The sequence below is a fragment of the Muscardinus avellanarius genome (assembly GCF_963383645.1).
Source record: "Muscardinus avellanarius genome assembly, chromosome: 5".
Classification (NCBI taxonomy): Eukaryota; Metazoa; Chordata; class Mammalia; order Rodentia; family Gliridae; genus Muscardinus; species Muscardinus avellanarius.
The window spans coordinates 94,800,775-94,825,025 of NC_137790.1; the positions used below are offsets into that span (position 1 = coordinate 94,800,775).

The 24,251-nt window shown below is 43.3% G+C and overlaps 1 protein-coding gene across 1 annotated transcript in view; it reads right to left on the minus strand.

Moving 5' to 3' along the window:
- MFN1 (mitofusin 1) overlaps positions 1-24,251 on the minus strand; it is a gene marked incomplete at its 3' end in the record, with an annotated part of 56,500 nt that overhangs the window by 28,597 nt on the left and 3,652 nt on the right. The window contains exons 4-7 of the mRNA XM_080695832.1: positions 21,665-21,827; positions 17,433-17,557; positions 10,150-10,258; positions 166-273 (exon numbers count right to left, since the gene is read on the minus strand). Coding sequence (XP_080551958.1) covers positions 166-273; positions 10,150-10,258; positions 17,433-17,557; positions 21,665-21,827 — 505 coding nt within the window. The remainder of the gene's footprint in view (positions 1-165; positions 274-10,149; positions 10,259-17,432; positions 17,558-21,664; positions 21,828-24,251) is intronic.

The window sequence follows — 24,251 nt, forward strand, 5'->3', positions numbered from 1 at the left end:
GATTATAGGCTTGTGCCACCACACTCAACTCCAATTCAGATTTTCTATAATTAGTCTTTTTACAACTAAGAGATTAGCTATTTATGATGTTCTCATCCCTTATATAGTTTTTTTCTGATAATAAGTACATGAGTATATTTAAAAACAAATAAAAGAATAACTTACATCTTCCATATATTCTGGCTCTGATGCAGAAGCATCCCAACGATTATTCAGAATGAAAATATTTGGCTTGGAAAGCCGCTCATTTACCTTGTGAAAAAAATGCTTCTCCTGAAAAAAATTTTAAAAAGAACAATAAATTTACTTTTAGAAAATATTTTATATTTACATTTATAATTGAAAATTTATATTATTATTGTTATTGTTATTATTATTATTATTGTGTGTGTGTGTGTGTGTGTGTGTGTGTGTGTGTATTTTCCTGGAAATTGAATCCAGGAGCATCCTACCTCTGAGCTATACCCTCAGCCCTATTTCTTATTCTTTATTTTGAAACAGGACCTCAGTAAGAAGCTGAGGCTGGCAGTGAACCTATAATTCTCCTGTCTCAGTATCCCAAGCAGTGGGATTACAGTATGCATCACCATGCCCAGCTGAAACCTTATTTTAACTTAAAAGTTTGAACTATTTAGAAAACAGTGGTTAACATCCACTCAAAGGTTTCAAAGCACCCTATAAGCATTAAACTTTTCAAAGAAGAAAATTAACATATTAAACAGACAAAAGTAAAGAGTATTATTGTCCTGCCACAAATCTTTGAAATTTAACTAGTATCTGTCAGTCTCTACTACATGTAAGACATATGGAACTGTTAGATATAATAGTCCATTTTATAAGTTAGATAACGATAATCTAAGCTACAAATCATAATAAACAGAAAGCCTATACTCTATAAATACTACCAATAAATATGACTATCCAGGACATGGATAAACATCTAGTTCAAATTAGAAAAAAAAAAAACATAAGGAAGGAAATGGTGATAAAGATGGACTTGAAAGTACTGTTAACAGAAACTGCTGAATGATGAAAAGTTCAAAGGAAAGCAAACTGTAAAGAATAGCAGAAGTGCTGGCCATAATGGTGCATACCTATAAGCCCAGCTACTCAGGAAGATGAGGCAGAAGGACTACAAGCTCCAGGCTACCCTGGTTAAATTTGTAAGACCTTGTCTCAAAATAATAAAGGGTGGGGGCCAGGCGTGGTGGCGCACATTTGTAATCCCCGCGCTTGGGAGGCGGAGACAGGAGGATAGCGCAGGTTCGAAGCCAGCCGCGCTGGCGTAAGAGACCCTGTTTCAAAAATATAAAATAGAAGGACTTCCGGGAAGATGGCGACCGAGAAAAGCGGGGCTTAAGAGTCCCGCTAACAACCAATCTCCATTACCACAAAAAGAGCGCCTTTCATAGCCAGAAAACACCATCACCAGAAAAACAAAAAAACCACTAGGCTCCAGAGAGAAAGCGGACTGAGAACAGAGCTCAGGGCTACAGAGGAGACACATGCGCCCGAGGACGCGGCAGCGGCGCCATACTGCCGGCGGCAGCGGCGAACTCAGCGGACGGCTACAGCAAGCCGAGGTGAGCCGATGCGGAACAGCCAGGCGGGATCTTTCGGCGCAGACAGCATTTAAAGCTCCCAGTGGCTGAGCTCAGCACACGCTGCAGGGATTCAGAGTGGAAATCAAAACCAGAGAAGAAAAAATACGCCAGCCTCATGGCCGAGGGCGTGGCAGAGGCGCCATATTGTCACCGGCGGCGGCAGCAGCAGTGAATTCACCGAGTCCAGTACAGCTACATCTACGTACTCAAGAACAGTGAGTCAAATTGCGGGCCACAGAGGAGAAATCCCAGTATTGTGCCTCCTGGGACTTGACCCAGTGAGGGAGTGGTGGTGGCAGAGATATCACACCTGGCACCCCCCACAGTTTAAAGCAGCCTCTATCGACTCCCTGGGTCAGAGACTCTGTGATACAACCCAGTAAAGGAGTAGTAGGGTCTGAGATAATACAGACTCGAGATCCAGAGCACCTTAAGTGAAGCCATAGTGACCCAAGGGAAGAACCCAGAGAAGGCACAAACCTCCGAAATCATGGGAAAGAGGAATAACACTGAAGTAATGAATGTGCACAACCCCACAGCATCAGAACCTGATAAAACAGAAAATCAGAGATTTCTAGAAGATCAAATCAGGAAAATAACTGTAGAAATAATAGAGGTGCTTCGAAAAGAACTCAGAGAGAGCCAAAAAGAGATAAAGGATGCAATTAATGAAGTAAAGGCCTCAATTCAAAGCACAAACAACCGATTAGACCACATGGAGAACAGAATCTCGCTCTTAGAAGATGAGCAATCCAAAAATGAATGCATAGTTTCTAATCTAGAAAAAGATATCCAACAGCAGGAATCTGACATTGAAGAAATATGGGCCCATCTTAAGAGAGCTAACCTAAGAATAATTGGAATAGAGGAGGGAAAAGAAAGTGATACCAAAGGGATCAACAATCCTTTCAAGGAAGTAATAGCAGAAAATTTTCCAAATATAGAGCAAGAGGTTGATACACAGATCCAGGAAACTTATAGAACTCCCTTTAGACAGGATCCGAGAAGAGGATCCCCACGCCATATAATTGTCAAAATGACCAATGTGGAAGCCAAGCAGAGAATCTTAAAGGCAACAAAAACAAAGGGCCAAGTGACATTCAGAGGCAAACCAATTAGAATCACTCCAGACTTCCCAAACCAAGTCATGAGAGCCAGAAGGGCTTGGAGTAACATATTCCAAACTCTGAAAGAAAACAACTTCCAGCCAAAAATTTCCTACCCAGCAAAACTTTCTATCAAATTAGATGGAGAAATAAGAAGCTTCCATGACAAACAGAAACTGAAGGAATTTATGTCTTCAAAACCAGCGCTAGAGAAAATACTCAAAGAGATTAACTACAAAGAAGAAATAGGTAACACTCACCAGAACCAGAGAAACAAGAGTTTCCATCCAACAGACAACTAAGATTGGTTATCTGTGGAGATTCATTATTTATGTTAGTCTTTTACCTATCTCTAAATTGTATTGTTTGCCTTTATTTGTTGTTAATTTTTAGGATTTCTAGTTGGAATATTAATATACCTTCAGATATAGCATTTGGAAATATTTTATCCAATTCTATTAGTAACTTTTAACTCTGTTTACAGTGTCTTTGGATATACAATATTTTCTTTTATTTTTTAGGGAGTTTGTATATTCTTCTGTTGCCTGTGCCATTGAAATCATATCCAAGAAATCACTGCCAATTTCAATGTTGTGAGGTTTTATGACCCAGATTTTCTCCTAAAAGTTTATAGTCTTAAGATTTATATTTAGGTCTTTTATCTAGTTTGAGTTAATACTTGTATGTGGGATTAGGTAAGGGTCCAATTTTATTCTTTTTCATGTAATTATTATTTTTCAACAATATTTAGTTAAAAGATTATTATTTCCACCACCAAATCTTCGTGGAAACCTTGTCAAAAATAACTTGACAATATAGGGAAGAAGTTAGCTCTAGGCTTGTATTTAACTCCAATGGTCTATATATCTGCCTTTAGAACAGTACTACACTGTTTCAATTATTGTAGCTTTATATGGTTTGAAATCAGAAAATATACATCTTCTAGCTTTGTTTTTGCTTCGAGATTGTTTTGGGTATCTAGAGTCCATATTCCATATCAGGATAGATTTTTTTCTGAAAAATAAATATATGATAGTTTCACCTAAAAAAAAAGAAAAAAATATTCTCTTGTAAGAAAGAAAGCAAAAAGAAATATTGAAATGTTATCTTTAAGTCATCAAAAGCTTGGTATCAGACAAATGAAACTGTTATGTGAGATTATCATTTTTAATTTTGGATAAATTGCTATAATACTAGATGTCAACCACTAAGCCAAGCATGGGAGGGAGGGATGGGGAGAGAATGGGGTGGGGATCGGGTGGGGGCTGACTGGGCGATGTGTGCATGTATGTCTACAAAAGTTTGTATCCCACTATGATGTATGAATACAGTGCACCAATAAAATAAAATTAAAAAAAAAAAAAAAAAAAAGAGAAACCCCAAAGGCAGAAAAGCACTAGCAGAGCTCAACGCTCCTGCTCGCGGACTGCAACCCGTGGTGCAGAAGCAGCCGCCCACCCTGTGGGCTCCCCCAGGCCCCTGCCGGGTCCTGCGCTCCCTCTGCTGTGACGATTTTCCACCAACCAGATCTGCCCAGGGCTGGGCTAGATTCTGTCCATCAGATCTCGGCTTTTGGGGTGTTTTTCCACACCGACCACTGACTCCTTGGTTATTAGGATACCAGCTGGGGTGGCATAGTACAGTTCAGCCCCGGCACTAACTCCCAGAGTCAGCCTCAGCCCCCAAGTCTGCAAAAAAAAAAAAAAAAAAAAAATATAAAATAGGTCTGGGAGTATAGCCCGGAGGTAGAAGGGCTTCCAGGAACCCCAGTACCACCAAAAAAAAATAAATAAATAAAAAATAAAAAATAATAAAGGGTGGGGATGTAGCTCAGTGCTTGCCTACCATATACAAGGACCAGGGTCCAATTCCTAGTATCAGAAAAGAAAATCAAAACAAAATAAAGAATAGTATAAACAGGGTTGAGAGACCCCTGGAGAAACCGGACCCAGTAAGACGCTGGGATCTGGGCGGGGGTCGCGCGCGGGGTACGCCAGATGGGGCCCGGGTCGCGGGACTCTGGGCCCCAGGCCGAACTGCGCATAGCACGCCAGACCCCTGGAGAAACCGGGCCCAGTAAGACGCTGGGATCTGGGCGAGGGTCGCGCGCGGGGCACGCCAGATGGGGCCCGGGTCGCGGGACTCTGGGCCCCAGGCCGAACTGCGCATAGCACACCAGACCCCTGGAGAAACCGGGCCCAGTAAGACGCTGGGATCTGGGCGGGGGTCGCGCGCGGCGCACACCAGGCGGGGCCTGGGTCGCGGGACTCTGGGCCCCAGGCCGAACTGCGCATAGCACACCAGACCCCTGGAGAAACCGGGCCCAGTAAGACGCTGGGATCTGGGCGGGGGTCACGCGCAGGGCACGCCAGATGGGGCCCGGGTCGCGGGACTCTGGGCCCCAGGCCGAACTGCGCATAGCACACCAGACCCCTGGAGAAACCGGGCCCAGTAAGACGCTGGGATCTGGGCGGGGGTCGCGCGCAGCGCACGCCAGGCGGGGCCCGGGTTGCGGGACTCTGGGCCCCGGGCAGAACTGCACGTAGCACGCCAGACCCCTGGAGAAACCGGACCCAGAACAGAAAAAGATAAAGAAAAATATCGGAGAGGAGGTAAGAAAGCCGTTATGGATGCCAGGACACTGGAGATGCAGACAAAACTTATCTAAATGCACTGGAACTTATGGAAAAATTCACCGTGAAAGAGGACTGCTATTTCTCTATATTGTTAAGAATCTCAGACATCACCTGTAAGGAGAGAGTTTAGCGGAGACCAAGGAGAAATGCGGAGTTGAAAGAGTTCTCCGCGATGGTGGTGGAGACTTATATTCAGGAGAAGCAGAAACCAGATCTTACCAACTTTATTTTTTTGGAGAAATTGCACCAAATGTCGAATGCTACCATCACGCATGCTTAGGAACACTGGACAACATTCAGAGTGGAAAAAGAGCCTGGGAAGGATTTGAAACGGTGGAGGCAGTGGCAATGCCAGTGGCCAATACTCAGGGGAGGCAGAGATCTGATACATTACACCTGGAACCTTTGAAATAATAACCACAGAGACAGTGATCAGAACCTGCTGAGGGGTTAGGCGGGCGCAGGGGCCAGTGGCCGACATCGGAGCTTGCTGTGAGGCAAGGCCACTACTGAGGCCACCGTGGTCGGGATTGGAACCTTCCGAGGGGTTAGACCGGTGCTGGGGCCTCGAGGCCAGGATAAGAGCCTGCCGAGGGGTTAGGCCGGTGCTGGGGCCAGCGAGGCCGGCATCGGAGCCTGCCGTGAGTAAAGGCCGGTACTGGGGCCTCCGAGGTCAAGACAAGAGCCTGCCGAGGGGTTAGGCCGGTACTGGGGCCAGCGAGGCCGGCATCGGAGCCTGCCATGAGGCATGACCAGTGCTGGGGCCTCCGAGGACGGGATCAGAGCCTGCCGAGGGGTTAGGCCGGTGCTGGGCCAGTGAGGCCAGCATCGGAGCCTGCCTTGAGGCAAGGCGGGTACTGGGGCCTCGAGGCCAGGATAAGAGCCTGCCGAGGGGTTAGGCCAGTGCTGGGGCCAGCGAGGCCAGCATTGGAGCCGGCCATGAGGCATGACCAGTGCTGGGGCCTCCGAGGCCGGGATCGGAGCCTGCCGAGGGGTTAGGCCGGTGCTGGGGCCAGCGAGGCCGGCATCGGAGCCTGCCGTGAGGCAAGGCCGGTACTGGGGCCTCTGAGGCCAAGATAAGAGCCTGCCGAGGGGTTAGGCCGGTGCTGGGGCCAGCGAGGCCGGCATCGGAGCCTGCCATGAGGCATGACCAGTGCTAGGGCCTCCGAGGCCGGGATCGGAGCCTGCCGAGGGGTTAGGCCGGTGCTGGGGACAGCGAGACTGGCATCGGAGCCTGCCGTGAGGCAAGGCCGGTACTGGGGCCTCCGAGGCCAAGATAAGAGCCTGCTGAGGGGTTAGGCCGGTGCTGGGGCCAGCGAGGCCGGCATCGGAGCCTGCCATGAGGCATGACCAGTGCTGGGGCCGCCGAGGCCAGGATTGGAGCCTGCCGAGGGGTTAGGCTGGTGCTGGGGCCAGTGAGGCCGGCATCGGAGCCTGCCTTGAGGCAAGGCCGGTACTGGGTCCTCGAGGCCAGGATAAGAGCCTGCCGAGGGGTTAGGCCGTTGCTGGGGCCAGCGAGGCTGGCATCGGAGCCTGCCATGAGGCATGACCAGTGCTGGGGCCTCCGAGGCCGGGATCGGAGCCTGCCGAGGGGTTAGGCCGGTGCTGGGGCCAGCGAGGCCGGCATCGGAGCCTGCCATGAGGCATGACCAGTGCTGGGGCCTCCGAGGCCGGGATCGGAGCCTGCTGAGGGGTTAGGCCGGTGCTGGGGCCAGTGAGGCCGGCATCGGAGCCTGCCTTGAGGCAAGGCCGGTACTGGGGCCTCGAGGCCAGGATAAGGGCCCGCCGAGGGGTTAGGCCGGTGCTGGGGCCAGCGAGGCCGGCATCGGAGCCTGCCATGAGGCATGACCAGTGCTGGGGCCTCCGAGGCCGGGATCGGAGCCTGCCGAGGGGTTAGGCCGTTGCTGGGGCCAGCGAGGCCGGCATCGGAGCCTGCCGTGAGGCAGGGCCGGTACTGGGGCCTCTGAGGCCAAGATAAGAGCCTGCCGAGGGGTTAGGCCGGTGCTGGGGCCAGCGAGGCCGGCATCGGAGCCTGCCATGAGGCATGACCAGTGATGGGGCCTCCGAGGCCGGGATCGGAGCCTGCCGAGGGGTTAGGCCGGTGCTGGGGCCAGTGAGGCCGGCATTGGAGCCTGCCGTGAGGCAAGGCCGGTACTGGGGCCTTCAAGGCCAAGATAAGAGCCTGCCGAGGGGTTAGGCCGGTGCTGGGGCCAGCGAGGCCGGCATCGGAGCCTGCCGTGAGGCATGACCAGTGCTGGGGCTTCCAAGGCCGGGATCGGAGCCTGCCGAGGGGTTAGGCCGGTGCTGGGGCCAGCGAGGCCGGCACCAGAGCCTGCCATGAGGCAAGGCCGGTACTGGGGCCTCCGAGGCCAGGATTGGAGCCTGCCGAGGGGTGAGGCCGATGCTGGGGCCAGCGAGGCCGGCATTGGAGCCTGCCGTGAGGCAAGGCCGTTGCTGAGGCCTCCAAGACCGGGATTGGAGCCTGCCTTGAGGCAAGGCCGGTACTGGGGCCTCCGAGGCCAGGATAAGAGCCTGCCGAGGGTTTAGGCCGGTGCACGGGGCCAGTGAGGCCGGCATCGGAGCCTGCTGTGAGGCAAGGCCGTTACTGGGGCCTCCGAGGCCAGGATAACAACCTGACGAAGGTCTAGACCGGTGCTGGGGCCAGCAAGGCCGGCATCGGACCCTGTCGTGAGGAGAGGCCAGCATCAGAGCCTGCCGTGAGACATGGCCAGTGCTGGGGCCTCCTAACCCGGGAACGGAACCTGCCTAGAGGTTAGGCCGGTGCTGGGGCCAACGAGGTTGGCATTGGAGCCTGCCGTGAGGCTAGGCTGGTGCTGGGGCCTCCAAGGACGGGATTGGAATCCTGCCAAGGGGTTAGGCCGGTGCAGGGGCCAATGGCCAGCATCGGAGCCTGGCGTGAGGCAAGTTCACTCCTGCAGCCTCCTAGGCCGGGACCAAAGGCAGCTTAGGGGTTAGACCGGTGCAGGGGCCAGCGAGACCAGAACTGGGGCCTCCCATGAGGCAAGGCCGCAGCTTGAGCCAGCGAGGTATGGATCAGTCCACTGAGTAGCCAGGCCGCTACTGGGACCATCAAGAGTGGGATCGGTACTTGCAACACAGCATGCACAGAGAAATACCGCAGAAAATATAAATCAGACGCTTCTCTTAATCAGCAATAACTAGGAGGAAAAGGGCAACAGGAAGAGGTTGAGCTATAGAAAGGGCCCTATAGTGAAGCAACTAACGTGACCAATCAGAGGGTATGCAATACTGGAGGATGGAGCCTCTTTAAAACGCAGGAGGTACATAAACAAATGTATCAAAGTATATCACCAAAGAAGCATGGGATGGAGGGAGGGGGAGGGAATGGGATGGGGGCTGGAGGAGGGCTAATCGGATGATGTGTGCTTGTATATCCTCTCAAGTCTTGTACTCCAATGTTATTGATATATGACTACAATGCACCAATTTAAAAAATAAATTAAAAATAAATAAATAAATAAATAAACAAAACAGTAAAAAAAAAAAACAAAAAACAGGGTTGAGGGTATAGCCACCATGTACTTATTCCTGGGTTTTGACCTTTAGCAGCACAAGAGGAAAAAAAGGTAATAAATAAAAGAAATAGCATAAACAAAGTTACCAAAATCAGAGTATATATCAGAAGTCTACTTTTTCAACACCCAAGTAATAAAGGTATTTTAACACATTCTAAACATTTATACATTCTTTTTTTTTTCTTTTTTGCAGTAATGGGTATGGAATCCAGAAGCATTCTACCTCAGAGCTATACCCCAGCCCTAATTTTTATTTTATTTTATTTATTTATTTATTTTTGGCGGGTTTGGGGATAGAACCCAGGGGCATTTGACCTCCGAGCTACACCCCCTGCCCTATTTTTTATTCTTTATTTTGAAACAGGGTCTCACTAAGTTGCAGAGGGCCTCACTAAGTAGCTAAGGCTGTCCGCGAACCACGATCTTCTGGTCTCAGCCTCCCGAATGCTGGGATTACAAACATGCGGCACCACGCCTGGCTTTTTATTCTTTATTTAAGAAACATGGTCCCACTGAGTTGCAAAGAGCCTCACTAAGTAGTAGCTGAGGTTGTCCTCGAACCATAATCACTGTTTTAGCCTCCTAAATGCTGGGATTACAAGCGTGTGCCACCACACTCGGCTTCCCAGCCCTATTTTTTATTCTTTTACTTTTAAACAGTGTCACGCTAAATTGCAGAGGACCTCTCCATGTAGCAGAGGCTGTCCCCAAATCTGTGATCCTCCTGTCTCAGCCTCCCAAGTACTGGGATTACAAGCATGCATCACCACACCCAGTTTATACATTCTTTTTAAAATTTTATAAACAATTACTAATGTTATAAAAATAGCCTGGTCTTTGTGATATAGACTAGGGTATCCAAACACTAATAACATAATGATATAACAGAGGTCTTGCTGGTAACACCTAGGTTATAAAATAGTGCTCAGCCATTAATAACTAAAATGTACATTTGGAATGAATTTGGCTCTAGATATGGATATATAATCACCAGTTTTTAGTCCTCAAATGTAAGCTGGAACCTAGAATGTACACAGGTAAAGCAGGGTGACTAAACTGAACAGCTTTTTCTGACAGATGGTAAGGGATGAAAATGATTTATTAATTCTAGCACACATGCCTTCATTCATCCCTCTATTTTAGAGGTTCCTTCTACACTGTGATTTGGAATCTTCTCACTTTACAGAATGAAAATGAAAACCATTTAATTATCTACCACCCAAACAGTAACAAGATTAAATCCTACCGTGTTCATTAGCGTTGACTCAGAGTTTGCAACCAAAACAAAGACATCAGCATCAAGGCAAAACTTATCAATCCAGCTATCCAGCTCAGTGGTGACATCTGTGCCTGGACTAATGGGAACAAAATAAAAATTGTATTATATACTATTTTATAAAAATAAAATTAGGGTAATAGAAACTTCTTTGAACATGTATACACTATTTAAAGCCTAAAAGACATGATTGCTACTACTGAGTAATTCTTATGATATGTAGGAGATTTAAATCCAGCTATTTTTTGAAAAAACAAGTAACATGTTTGATATGTCAATATTTTTATTTTTAAAGGGAATATATATATATATGTATATGTATATAGTATGTAGTGAGTACTTTTTATAATTTTGTCTTTTTTATTGGTGCACTATAGTCATATATCTTAATGGGATAAAAGACTTGTGGAGACATACATGCACACATCACCAATTATCTCTTACCCGATCTCCACTCCATTCCCTCTCCATCCCTCCTACCCATGCTTGGCTTAGTGCTTGACTTTGATATGTTTAAGTGCATCATGTGCTTTAGAGAGTTTCCCTCTTACCCCTCCTATCCCTTCAGTGAGGTCACCTTATTTGCTCCTCTATAGGATGTCCTTCTTCATCTAGAGTTCCTCCTAATACCCATTTCTCCCTAGCTTTCACATATTAGGGAAAGCATCCGATTTCTTCTTTCTTGTGACTGACTAATCTCACTTAGCATAATGTCCTCCAGTTTCATCCATTTCCCTGTAAATTATGTAACTCTGTTTTTCTTTATAGCTGAGTAAAATTCCACTGTGTACATATCCCATAGTTTTGTAATCCATTCATATGTTAACGGACATCTTGGCTGTTTCTATAGTTTGGCAATGGTGAATTGTGCAGCTATGAACATAGATACACATGCACTTGTTTGGTAGTTTGTTTTCCTTTCTTCTGGTTAGATACCCAGAAATGGTATTGCTGGATCAAATGGTAAGTTTGTTCCCATTCTTCTGAGGATCCTCCATACTGTTTTCCAAAGTGGTTGCAGTAATTTGCAATCCCACCAACAATGTCTTAAGAGTTCCCACTTCTCCACATCCTCACCAGTATTTGTTGCATTTTGAATGACTGCCATTCTAGTTGGTATTTCAATCTTTTAAATGTTTATTTATTTATTTATTTGTGTGTGTGTGTGTGGTACTGGAGGTGGAACCCAGGGACTTTCTACCTCCAGGATATACTCCCAGACCTATTTTATATTTTATTTGGAAACAGGGTCTCACCAAGTTGCCGACAGCCTAAGTAGCTGAGACTACCTCTGAACCTGCAATCCTCCTGTCTCAGCCTCCCAAGTACTGAGATTACAAGTATGCACCACTGTGTCCAGCTTTAATCTTTGTTTTTAAAGTCTAGGAAAAAAGTACTGAAAAACAAAAATCAGAGTGCAGACAGCTATGTTCAGTACAACTCAAAGATTTAAGTGCTTTTAAGCACAAAAAATAAAAAACAAAATACCTTCTGGTGGCTATAATTTTTTTTTTTTTTTTGTGGTGCTGGGGATAGAACCCAAAGACTTTCTACCTTCAGGCTACACTCCCAGACCTATTTTATATTTTATTTGGAAACAGGGTCTCACTAAGTTGCTGAGAGCCTAAGTAGCCGAGGCTGGCTTCGAACCTGCGTAATCCTTCTGTTTCAGCCTCCCAAATACTGAGATTACAAGCGTGCATCACCATACCTGGCTGGTGGCTATAAATTTAATATACTAACTCATTGATTCCATACTGGCTTGTAGCCTACTTTTCAGCAAAAAAGTACTCAGTGCCCTCACCAAAAGCTTCCAACACCCTGTTATTTTCATTTGACACATCCAGTTGCAACTAAGGCTACTATCAACCATCCACCTTATACCCTTGGTTGTTCCAGCATAGCACCATAGAGGTGGGGTGATATCCCTAGCTTTAGAAACCTATGTAACTACAGTGAAGGATTTGCCAACTATCTATCTTGAGTAGTGAAGTTATAGACATAGTCTGGCTGTGAAATAAAGCAAAATTAGCTAATACTATATTTAAAATATTTTTTAATTTCATAAGCATCTTCTCTCATCTTGTCATTCCATTAGTAACTTGTCTATTCCTATTAAACAGAAAGCCTATTATCAAAACAAATGGTTTTTAAGGAGGTAAAAGATCTCTACAAATAAAATTATACAACATTGAAAAAAGAAATCTAAGACCTTAGAAGATGGAAAGATCTTCCATGTTCATGAAGAGACAGAATAAGTACCATCAAAATGGCCATTTTTCCAAAAGTGATCTACAGATTCAACACAATACCCATTAAATTACCAAGGTCATTTCTCAGAGACATAGAAAAAATAGTCTTAAATTCATTTGCAACAACAAAAAAAACAGAAGAGCCAAAGTAGTTCTTAAGCAACAAGAACCATGCAGGAGGTATTGTAATACCTGACTTCAAATTATACTACAAAACCATAGAAATAAAAACAGCAAGGTACTGACAGAAAAACAGACACTTAGACAAATGGAGAATAGAAGATTCAGAAACAAATTCACACACTTATGGCCAACTGATTTTTGACAAAGGGGCTAAAAACATACACTAGAAAAAAGATACCTTCTACTTTTGTGTGTGTGTGGGGGGGGGGTCTGGGAATAGACCCAGGGGCATCAATCTCTGAGCTACAGCCTCTGCCCTATTTTTTTAATTCTTCATTTTGAAACAGGGTCTCATTAAGTTGCAGAGGGCCTCACTAAATAGCTGAGGCTATCCGCAAACAGCAATCTTCTGGTCTCAGCCTCCCGAATGCTGGGATTACAAGTGTGCGCCACCACACCCCGCTAAAGATAGCTTCTTCAACAACAACAAATGATTTTGGCAAAACTGGTTAACCATATGCAGAAAAATGGAAATAAACCCCACTTTCTCACCCTGCATAAAAGTCAATTCAGGATGAATCAACGACTTGAAAGTCAGATAAGAGACCTTTCAACTCCTTGAAGAGGTCCAACACTTCAACACATAGGCACAGGTTAAAACTTTTTTCAAAAAGACCCCAAAGGCACAAGAAACTAAAAGGCCGATTGATATGTGGGATTGCATTAGATTGAAGAGCTTCTGTACAGCAAAGGAAACTATCAAGAACCTCAACAAAGAGCTGACAGAATGGGAGAACTCAAGAAACTCAGCACTAAGAAAACAATAATGCAGTAAAAAATGGGCAAGTAAACTAAATCGAACTTTACAAAAGAAGAAATTCAAATGCCAATAAATACATGAAAAAATGCTCAACATCATTAGTAATCTGAGATGCAAATCAAAACTGCCTTGAGATTTCACCAAATTCCAACTAGACTGGCGATCATTAAAAAAAAAAAAAACAACAGTCCAGCAGGTGGTGCACGCTTGTAATCCCAGAATTTGGGAAGCTGAGACAGGAAGATTAGGGTTCAAGGACAGCCTCAGCTATTTAGTGAGGCCCTTTGCAACTCAGTGAGACTGTTTCAGAACAAAGAATAAAAAATAGAACTGGGGGTGTAGCTCAGAAGTAGAATGCCCCTGTCCCTGGGTTCCATCCCCAGTACTGCAAAAAACAAACACAAACACAAACAACAACAAATGCTGGCGAGGATATGGTGAAGTGAGAACTCTAATACATTGTTGGTAGAATTGAAAATAAGAGCAACTACTTTGGAAAACAGTATAGAGGGTCCTCAGAATGAGAATAAACCTACCTTATGACTGAGCAATACCACCTCTGGGTATCTATCAAAAAGAATGAAAACCCAATTACCAAACTAATGCATGTGTATCTGTTTATAGCTGCATAATTCACAACTGCCAAACTATGGAACCAGCCATGATGTCCATCAATAGATAAATGGATTACAAACCTATGAGGTATGTACCCAATGGAAATTTACTCAGCCATAAAGAAGAACAAAATTCCATAATTTGGAGGGAAATGGATGAAACTGGAGAACATTATGCTAAGTGAAATTAGTCACAAAAAGTGAAAAATCAAATGTTCTCCCTAATGGAAGCTAGGGAGAAAAAGGTCATAGGAGGAACTATAGATGAAAAATGAGAAACCATAGATGAGCAAATAAGGTGATCTAACTGAAGGGGATAAGAGGGAAAAGGGAAGTTACCTAATGTGCATGATGTACATTCACAAACATACCAAAAGCAATCACTAAGTTATTAGTGAAAAAAGTCAAATCACTTAGTGATTAATATCAAAGTTAATCACTAAGCCAAACATGAGAAGGAAGGAGAGGGGATGAACTGGGGTGGGAATTAGGGAAGGGATAAATGAGTGATGTGTACATGTATGCCTCTACCATCTTGTACTCCATTAAGATGTATGACTACAAAGTGCCAGTAAAAAAATGGTTTTCATAGAACACCAAAATTTTATTTTACTTTGTGTGTGGTACTGGGAACTAAGTATTAGGAGTGTTTGACCTCGGAACTACATCCCAACCCCATTTTTTTTATGTTTAGTTTAAAACAGGGTCTCACTAGGTTGTTGAGGCTGGCTTCAAACCTGCAATCCTCCTTTTTCAGCTTCCCAAGTACTGGGATTACAGGCATGCAACACCACACCCAGCTTTGAACACTGAAATTTTAACTAGAAAACAAACAAAAGCAAACCAAGATTTTAAAAAACAATGAAACCCAACAGATATGTTACTAAGCACCAGTGTTATAAAATGACTTTTTTTTTTTTTTGGTACTGGGAATTCAACCCAGGGGCATTTCACCGCTAAGTTACACACCAGGCTCCTTTTTCTAAATTTTTTTATTTTAAATCAGAATCTCACTAAGTTGCTGAGTGCCTTGCTAAGTTGCTGAGGCTGGCCTCAAACCTGTGATCTTCCTGTCAACCTCCCAAGTACTAGGATTACAGGTATGCACCACCATGTTCAGCTAGGAGGTGGATTTTAAAAACACATCTAAGGCTGAGGTATGGCTCAGTGGTAGATCACTTTCTTAGCATGCTTGAGAGCCAGGCACGGTGGCACATGTTTATAATCCCAGTACTTTGAGAGGCTGAAATAGCAGTATCTCAGGTTTGAAACCAGCCTTGGAAATGTTGTTCTCAGCAACCTACTGACATACTGTTTCAAAAGAAAAAATAAAAAAGTCCAAGGAGGGTGTAGCTTGGAGGTAGAATACCCCTGGGTTCAATACCCACTAAAACACACACACACACCACAAACACACACACACACACACACACACACACACACACACACACACACACACACAATCACAAATGCAAAAGGCCCTGGGACTAATCTCCAGCACCACAAAAATAAACATTTAAAAATAAACACACGGGTGTATTTATTTCAAGTCACCCCCCCATGCCATTTTGGCATGGGGCTGTATTTCTATTTTCTATGTTTCTATCTTTCTAATAAACTTCTTTATATCTTCAAAAAAGAATAATAAACACACATCATAAATATGAATTAATCAAAAGCATTGAAAAAATTCAAAAAGCATTCTATTAACTTTTTGATATGTATGGTGCTGGGGATTGAACCTAGAGGCATTCTACCTCTGAGTTCTACTCCCAGCCTGATTTTTTATTCTTTATTTTGAAACAGGGTCTCACTAGATTACGGAGGGCCTCCCAAGTTGCTGGCCACAAACCCAGATCATCCTGTCTCAGCCTCCCAAGTACTGGGATTATAAGTGTGTGCCACCATGCTCAGCTTCCTATTAACTTAAAAAAAAAAAAGCTATATGATCAACAATATTATTTAATTTTGTCTTAAGAGCCAAGTGACAACCAGGTGCCATGGCACCACCAGTAATTCCAGGAGCTGGACTAGGAGGATCATAAATTCAAGGCCAGCCTGGGCAACTTAGCAAGATCCTATATCAAAATAAAATTTTAAAAAATGGTAGGGTGTAGGTCAGAGGTAGAGCACCTCTGGATTGAATTCCCAGTACCCAAAACAAGTAGATACATAAATAAAGTTATCTATTCAGATATCTTGAGTCAGGTATTTTTAACTCCCACTTATATCTGAGCTACAAAATTTGCCTTAAGGAACTAAAAAAGAAGTGGCTATCTTTAAAATTTCTTGTAATAGAATTAGATTATATAAATAAAACAAAAAAGAAGTGGTGATGCAGGCCTTTAATCCTGGTACTTGGGAGGTTGAGACAAGAGGACTACAGTTTGAGGACAGCCTCAGCAACTAATTTAGCAAGACCCTGTTTTAAAATAAAAAGAAAATAAGGTGGCAGAAGGGAGGGGGGACTGTAGCTCAGAGGTAGAACACACCTATGTTCAATTCCTAGTTCCACAAAAAGAACAACAACAAAAAATCCCAAACCTAGCTGGGTATAGTGGAGTATACCTGTAATAACTGTACTTGGGAGGCTGAAAGAAGAGGATCAAAAGCTTGTAAACAGCTTTAGCAACATAGTGAAACACTGTTTCAAAATAATTATTTATTTGTAAACAGGGTCTCACTGAGTTGCTGAGAGCCTCACTAAGTAGCTGAGGCTGGCTTCAAACCTGTGTGATCCTCCTGTCTCAGCCTCCCAAGCGCTGGAATTACAAGTGTGCGCCACCATGCCCGGCTCAAAATAAAATATAAAATATAAAATATGGCTGAGGGTGTATTTCAAAGGTAGAATTCCCAGGGTTCAATCCCCAGTACCAGGCGTGGTGGCGCATGCTTGTAATCCCAGCATTCTGGAGGCTGAGACCGGAGGATTACGGTTCGTGGACAGCCTCAGCTACTTAGTGAGACCCTCTGCAACTCAGTGAGATCTAGTTTCAAAATAAAGAATAAAAAATAGGGCAGGGGGTATAGCTCAGAGGTCAAATGCCCCTGGGTTCCATCCCCAAACTGGCAAAAACAACAACAACAAAAACCCAAACACCAATACCTGATCTTTCCTCTACAATTTCAATGAGAACAAGGCAAATAAACATTTTAAGCTTTTATGTAAGCTAGGTGTGGTGGCGCATGCTTGTAATCCCAGTACTTGGGAGGCTGAGACAGGAGGATAGCAGGTTCACCACCAGCTCTGCAAATTAATGAGATCCTGTTTCAAAATAAAGAATAAAAAGTAGGGCTGGGGTGTAGCTTGGAGGTAAAATGCCCCTGGGTTCAATCCCCAGTACCACAAAAAACAAACTTCATGTACCATATGCTAAAGTAAGCAGCATTAGTCTATGAAGTAAATCTACATACAGAGGAGACATAATTCATTCCTAACCTTACCTGTCTACTAAAACCAGGTCATCTCTCAAGAGGGCACATTTTGCTTTTGGCCAAAACACATGTACAAGACAGCCAGCTTTCAAGTTCTTGTCCATATGGAGGGCATGGGCCAGCTGATTAACAGTCTAAGGCAGGGGAAAAATGAGAAGAAAAAAACATACTGGTAATAAGGTTCAATAAAAAAAATGTTAAATACTATGACTTAATACCAATTTTTGCAAAATATTCATAAAAGGAAGAACTTCAAATAGTTTGAAATACTGAGACAGGAAGACCGTGGGTTCACAGACAGCCTCAGCTACTTAGTGAGGCCCTCTGCAACTTAGTGAGAACTTGTTTAAAAAAATAAAAATAGGGCTGGGGTATAGCTCAGAGACAGAATGTCCCTGGGTTCCATTCCCAGTAACACACACACACACACACACACACACACACACACACACACACACACACACAAATAAAAGTTGAAATAAAACCATCTGCACAATCTTAGAATACCTGAAGTTTTTGTTTGTTTATTGTGGCACTGGAGATTGAACCTGGGAGCATTTTACCCGAGCAACACCCCCGGCCCAATTCTTTTTTAACTTTTATTTTGAAACAGGGTCTCCCTACGTTGATGAGTGTCTCACTATTTGCAAAGGCTGTTCTCCAACTTTTGATCCTCCTGTCTCTTCCTCCCAATGCAAACGTGCTCCACCACGCTGAGAGCCTAAGTTGCTAAGGCTGGCTTTGAATCTGCGATCTTCCTGTCCCAGCCTCCCAAGTACTGGTATTACAGGCATGTGCCAATTCTCAAGATGACTTCTCACATACATTAATTTATGAAATTAATGTGTAGTCCAATCTTAATATACTTCATGTATGCATTAAATATACAATAAATACAGAGGGTTTTAAATAAAATAAATGAAAAGGTATCAGCACACATGGCCCTTTTGCAATTTTGAACTAAATTTTAAAGGGAAACATTTATTTTCAAATCTGTCCAACAGTTATGGATGGGGGCTAAAGAAAATTTCCACTGTGATATGTTAGGTTGGTTTTTGCCCAGCTTTTAGTAGACATTTTGAAAGATTTGTAAACTTATACTAAAATCTTGGTGGCACACCTATAAAATTAAAATAGTAATGTACTGGTAGTGGGAAGAGGGTTTAAAATGTAGTAATGTGTCAGTATTGGGAAAGGTTTCCAATTTTATAATATATTTTCTTTACTAAGAAAGCCAGGGTTAGCTAACAAGAAGAGACTTGTAATTTCATTTGTAAAGAAAGGAAGGCTAGAAGCCAGGAGAAAAATGTGTCTTTGCATTCCTAAGAACAACTTCACACATTTTGGGGGATAAAACAAAAGGTAAAAGCCTGTGTCTGGAGACAGAGATGCCTCCCCCCTCAGGCCATAAATCTGAGCCTGTGTTTGGAGACAGAGATGCCTCCCCCTTTAGGCCATAAATTCGGCTGGAGATAAGGGGTAACATGATCTCCAGAAATCAGAGGGACCTGCTGGACTTAGACAGGATAAAAACTCAGTAAACTGGAGTTCTTTGGCATTTTCATTCAAATTGCCCCCCTGTGCCCCGCTCCGGCACAGGGCTGTAACTATTCCTATATTTCTATCTTTTTAATAAACTTCTTTAAATCTTCAGCAGCTGTCCAAGTGATGAATACTTATTTTTAGCTTAGGACAAGAATCCACGGTTTTTCTGTTTGTCTGTCTGTGTGGTGGTGGTGGTGGGGGGTTACTTCTCCCTACACACACACACCACACACATCCCCCCACCCCCGCAACCTATCCCACAACAGTAAAAGTACTGATCTGACAGAATCATGTTGAGAAATAAGTTATTACAAGTGTTTAGAATACTTCCTGGTGCAGGCAACTGGTCAGTGAGGTATCAGCTATTATTGCTGTGTTTCTTTTACCAAGTAATCTGTTATATACATAATTCAAAGTCTATTTATATTTTAAAGCAAGCCACTACTTAAAACAAATTTAAATTTGTGAGTAGAAGGAAAAAAAGAGCAATGAAGGAAGAGAACTGCAAGTAGATAGAAAGTTATGAAAAATAAAAGATTTATTTGTTTATTTTTATTTATGGTATTTGGGATTGAACCCAGGAGGTTTTTCTACTTCTGAGCTACACTCCTAGTCCTATTTTTTCTTTATTTTGAATAGGGTCTCACTAAATTCCAGAGTCCTCACAAAGTTAATAAGGCTGTTCACAAATTTGTGATTCTCCTGTCTCAGCCTCTCAAGTACTGGGATTATGAACATGTGCCACCATGCCTGGCTAATTGTTTTTGTGTGTGTGGTACTGGGGGTGGAACCCAGGGGCTTTTCTACCTCTGGGCTATACTCCCAGACCTATTTTATATTTTATTTGGAAACAGGGTCTCACTAAGTTGCTGAGAGCCTCACTAAGTAGCTGAGGTTGGCTTCGAACCTCTCAGATCCTCCTGTCTCAGCCTCCCAAGCGCTGGACATGGTGTGAGCCACCATGTCCGGCCTGGCTAATATATATATATATATATATATATATATTTTTTTTTTTTTTTTTTTTTTTTTGGTGGTACTGGGGTTCCTGGAAGCCCTTCTACCTCCGGGCTACACTCCCAAACCTATTTTATATTTTTGAAACAGGGTCTCTTACGCCAGCGCGGTTGGCTTCGAACCTGCGTGATCCTCCTGTCTCCGCCCCCCAAGCGCGGGGATTACAAGCGTGCGCCACCACGCCCGGCTTGGCTAATATTTTTAAATAGAGTATCCCAGCCAGCTAATATTTTTGTGTGTGTGGTATTAGGAAAGGAACCCAAAGGCATTATACCTTCGAGCTACACTCCCAGCCCAAATTTATTTATTTGGAAACAAGGACTCGCTAGGTTGATAAGAGTTTCTCTAAGCCCAGAGTGGTGGCGCACACTTGTAATCCCAACATTTGGGAGGCTGAGAAAGGAGGATCATGGATCGAAGAGAGCCTCAGCTATTAAGTGAGGCTCTGCAACTTAGTGAGACCCTGTTTCAAAATAAAGAATAAAAAATAGGGCTGGGATGTAGCTTGGAGTTAGAATGCCCCTGGGTTCCATCTCCAGTACCACACACACAAAGAGTCTCTCTACTTGCTGAGGCTGGTCTCAAACCTGTGATCCTTCTGTCTCAGCCTCCCAAGAACTGGGATTATAAGCATGTGACACCATACCAGGCTTTAATATCCCCAGTTCTACCAAAAGAAAAAAAAAACCATAAAGTTCATTTTCCTTTGAGATTTTAAAGCCATAGTAGTTTGAATTCTAATTTGGTAAGTCTTAAATACAAAGTAATAGTGATTCCTTTAATAATACAGGCTATTGCCAGACGTGGTGGCGCACGCTTGTAATCCCCGTGCTTGGGAGGCAGAGACAGGAGGATCACGCAGGTTCGAAGCCAGCCACACTGGCATAAGAGACCCTGTTTCAAAAATATAAAATAGGTCTGGGAGTGTAGCCCGGAGGTAGAAGGGCTTCCAGGAACCCCAGTACCACTGATGATGATGATAATAATAATAATAATAATAATAATAATAATAATAATAAATAATACAGGCTATAAGTCTGAAAGGTATTTTCATAAACACAATGAAATTTTTTCTTATAACTAATCTGAAGGGTATGCTCGGTCAAAGGAGGTAAATAATACAGATGGTTGTCTGACCTAGGTCAAACAGCAAAGTAGATTAATGACTTCACCTACAGTTTAGCAAAACCTAAAATGAAACTGGGCATGGTGGTGCATGTTTGTAATCCCAGTACTTGGGAGGCTAAGACAGGATCACAGGTTCTCAGCCAGCCTTAGCTACTTAGTAAAGCCCTCTGCAACTTAGTGAGACCATGTTTTAAAATAAAGAATAAAAAATAGGGCAAGGGGTGTACCTCAGGTAGAATGCCCCTGAGTTCAATCCCCAGAACTGAAAAAAAAAAAAATTTTCCATGGTCCAATTTTTTAAACAAAGTTTAAAAAAGACAAAAATTTGAGATTAAATACCAACATTACGTTCAGATAAAGAAAGGTTTTACCCTTCCATTGGTTTAGCTCTGAAGCAAAAAAAAATTTAGAGAACTCAAAATACTGGTGATGGCTTTGTAAATAGAAATATTAACAATTTTTCCATTTCCAGCAACACAGATGTCTTATAAAATTTTAAAACTGCAAGGACATTCTTTCAGATACATTATGTTGCTAAAAGTTAAATATTGTACCTTCACACTCTTCTTTTCATCTGATCCTTCTGTCATAAGATAGGCTTTATCTCCATCAGTTCCTTCCACACTCAGGAAGCAATTGGTTGTATGGCCAATCCCACTAGGGAGAACTTTATCCCATAACATTGCATTGATAACAGAGCTCTTCCCACTGCTTGTCCTAAAGAATATTTAGAAACATGAAAAAACATAGTAACAAAAAAGACTTCTTTTACTAGGTTTCAATTTTACCAGATTGTATTTTTTACAAAAATGTTAGTCACCTCACTTAATAAGAATGCAAGTAATGTATATTTAGAAAAAAATAAAGTACCAGGAAACAAATCCCACCTTTCTGATAAATGATCCTTAACTTTTCTTTTTCAATTCTTGGGGCAATTCTGAAATCACAAGTCAAAATTCTATGATACTCCCCCATTACAAGATGGGATCTAATGTCCCATCTTCTTATTTCTGTGCTGCTTTGTAACTGCCTCAACAAATAATACACGTCAGAAGTGACACTGGATGACTTCCAAGACCAGGCATAAAAGGCAATGAATCGTGTGTCCTTTTTAGTGGATCACATGCACTTGGAGTCTAGCCATGTAAGAAGTCCAATCACTCCAAATCTGCTGAGCTGCAAGGAAGTCAATCTAAATACAGAGCTCTGGCTGGGTGCTCTAGTTGACACTCCTAGCCTTCCACTCATCCCAGGGCAGGTGCCAGACATATGAGGGAGGATTTTCAATGATTCCAACCATCAAGTTGTTGAGCTACCTCCAACCTTCATGAGGCTCCAGGTATCATGGAACAAAGAGAAGTTATCCCCACAGTACCTTGTCTAAATTCTTGACTAAGAATCAGTGTTGTTTTTAATTTGTTAAGATTGGGTAATTTATTATACAGTCATAGTAATCAGAACACTTCTGACGACTATGAAACTCAAATACCACATGCCCACTTCAGAGGCCTGCTTTCCAGTCAATCAGTTCAAACCCTAGAAGCTATCACAGCCTTTTGCTTCACTGAAAAAAAAAACAACAAAAAAAAAACACCTTGCCAGACATGGTGGCACACACTTGTAATCCTAGTACTTGAGAGCCTGAGACAGGAGGATCACAGGTTTAAAGCCAGTCTCAGCAACTTAGTGAGGTCCTGTTTCCAAAAAAGAAATAAAATCAGTCTGGGAGAGTAGCTCAGAGGTAGAATGCCTCTAGGTTCAATCCCTAGTGACACACACACAAACAACAACAACAAAAAACACTTTGGGGAATATTCCTCTCTCAGGCTAGTCTAATAGTCATGCTTTTATTTGTATTCTGGATATCATTCCTTAAAATCTGTTTTCAGATTATTTTTCTATCCCCTTGTTACCAATGTTCCTGAATACCTTAAATTCAACTATTCACACTACTCCAAATACATCTCGCCATTTATGGTTCTTTACCAGGAATGAATTTTTGCACACTGTTCACATCCAAAGCTAATACAGATATTCCTCAATTTATGATGGGGTTACATCCTGACAAACCCATAGTAAGTTAAAAATACTGTGTTAAAAACACACAACACATATCTTAGCTTACTGAAACAGTAGGTAGAGTACTGGTTGTTCACTCTTGTGATCACAGGGCTGACAGAAGCTGTGGCTTGCTGCCACTGTCTAGGATCTAAAGAGTATTATATCTATATCCAAAAAAAGATCAAAACTCAAAACACAATTGTAGTGACTTTGTAATGGTCTGGCGGTGTTGCAAAGTTGGGAAAAAAACATTAGTCAAACCATGATGTCAGTTTGGATTTAAAACATCCCCTAGACCTTGGGCAGCCATGTGAGAGGCAGGACTTGGTTGCTGGGGAAGGGTTCTTGGGAGTGTGGCTGTGGATTGTATTTTCCCTAGCCAGCTCCTGCAGCTTCCTTCTCTTCTGTTTCCTGCCACCAAGATCTGACTCAAGCTCTCACCCCTCTCTCTGCTCCCCCCTACTATGCCCCAAGGACCTTCCGCTTGGAAGCTGGTATAGCATGGATTGAAATCTCTGAAACCATAAGCAAAGAAATCTTTCTACACCTAAGCTGTGTGTGTCAGGTGTGTGGATCACAGCAACAAGACTGCTGACTACAACACATATTAGGGGATACCGGTACCTATTCTCAGGCAAGGAAGCTGAAATCGCCCCTCTAGGAGACTTTGTCCTACTCCCACCCACCCTAATCCAATCTCGGACACAGGCTCCTTTATGGAGTTATTTCATACTAGACTCTTGTGTTAAGGCCCTGAGAATACTGCTAAGTAGCCAGGCGTGGTTGTACCTCTGTTGGTACAAAGCATGACATCTGAGAAACCAAATATTAGGCTAGTCACTTGTCTCTGTATCCCTAGTGCCTAACAGAGTGCACAGATAATTAACAATTGGTTTTATTTTTCCTTTTAGGTGCTAGGGATCAACCCAAGGCAATCCAGTGTGCTAGGCAAACATTCTCCCACTGAGCTACATACCTAGCCCATTAAGTGATTGTTAAATGTAAGTTTGACAGAGATCACTCAGCCAGGCTGAGTGGTGGCCCACACTTGTAATCCCAGTGCTTGGGAGGCTGAGACAG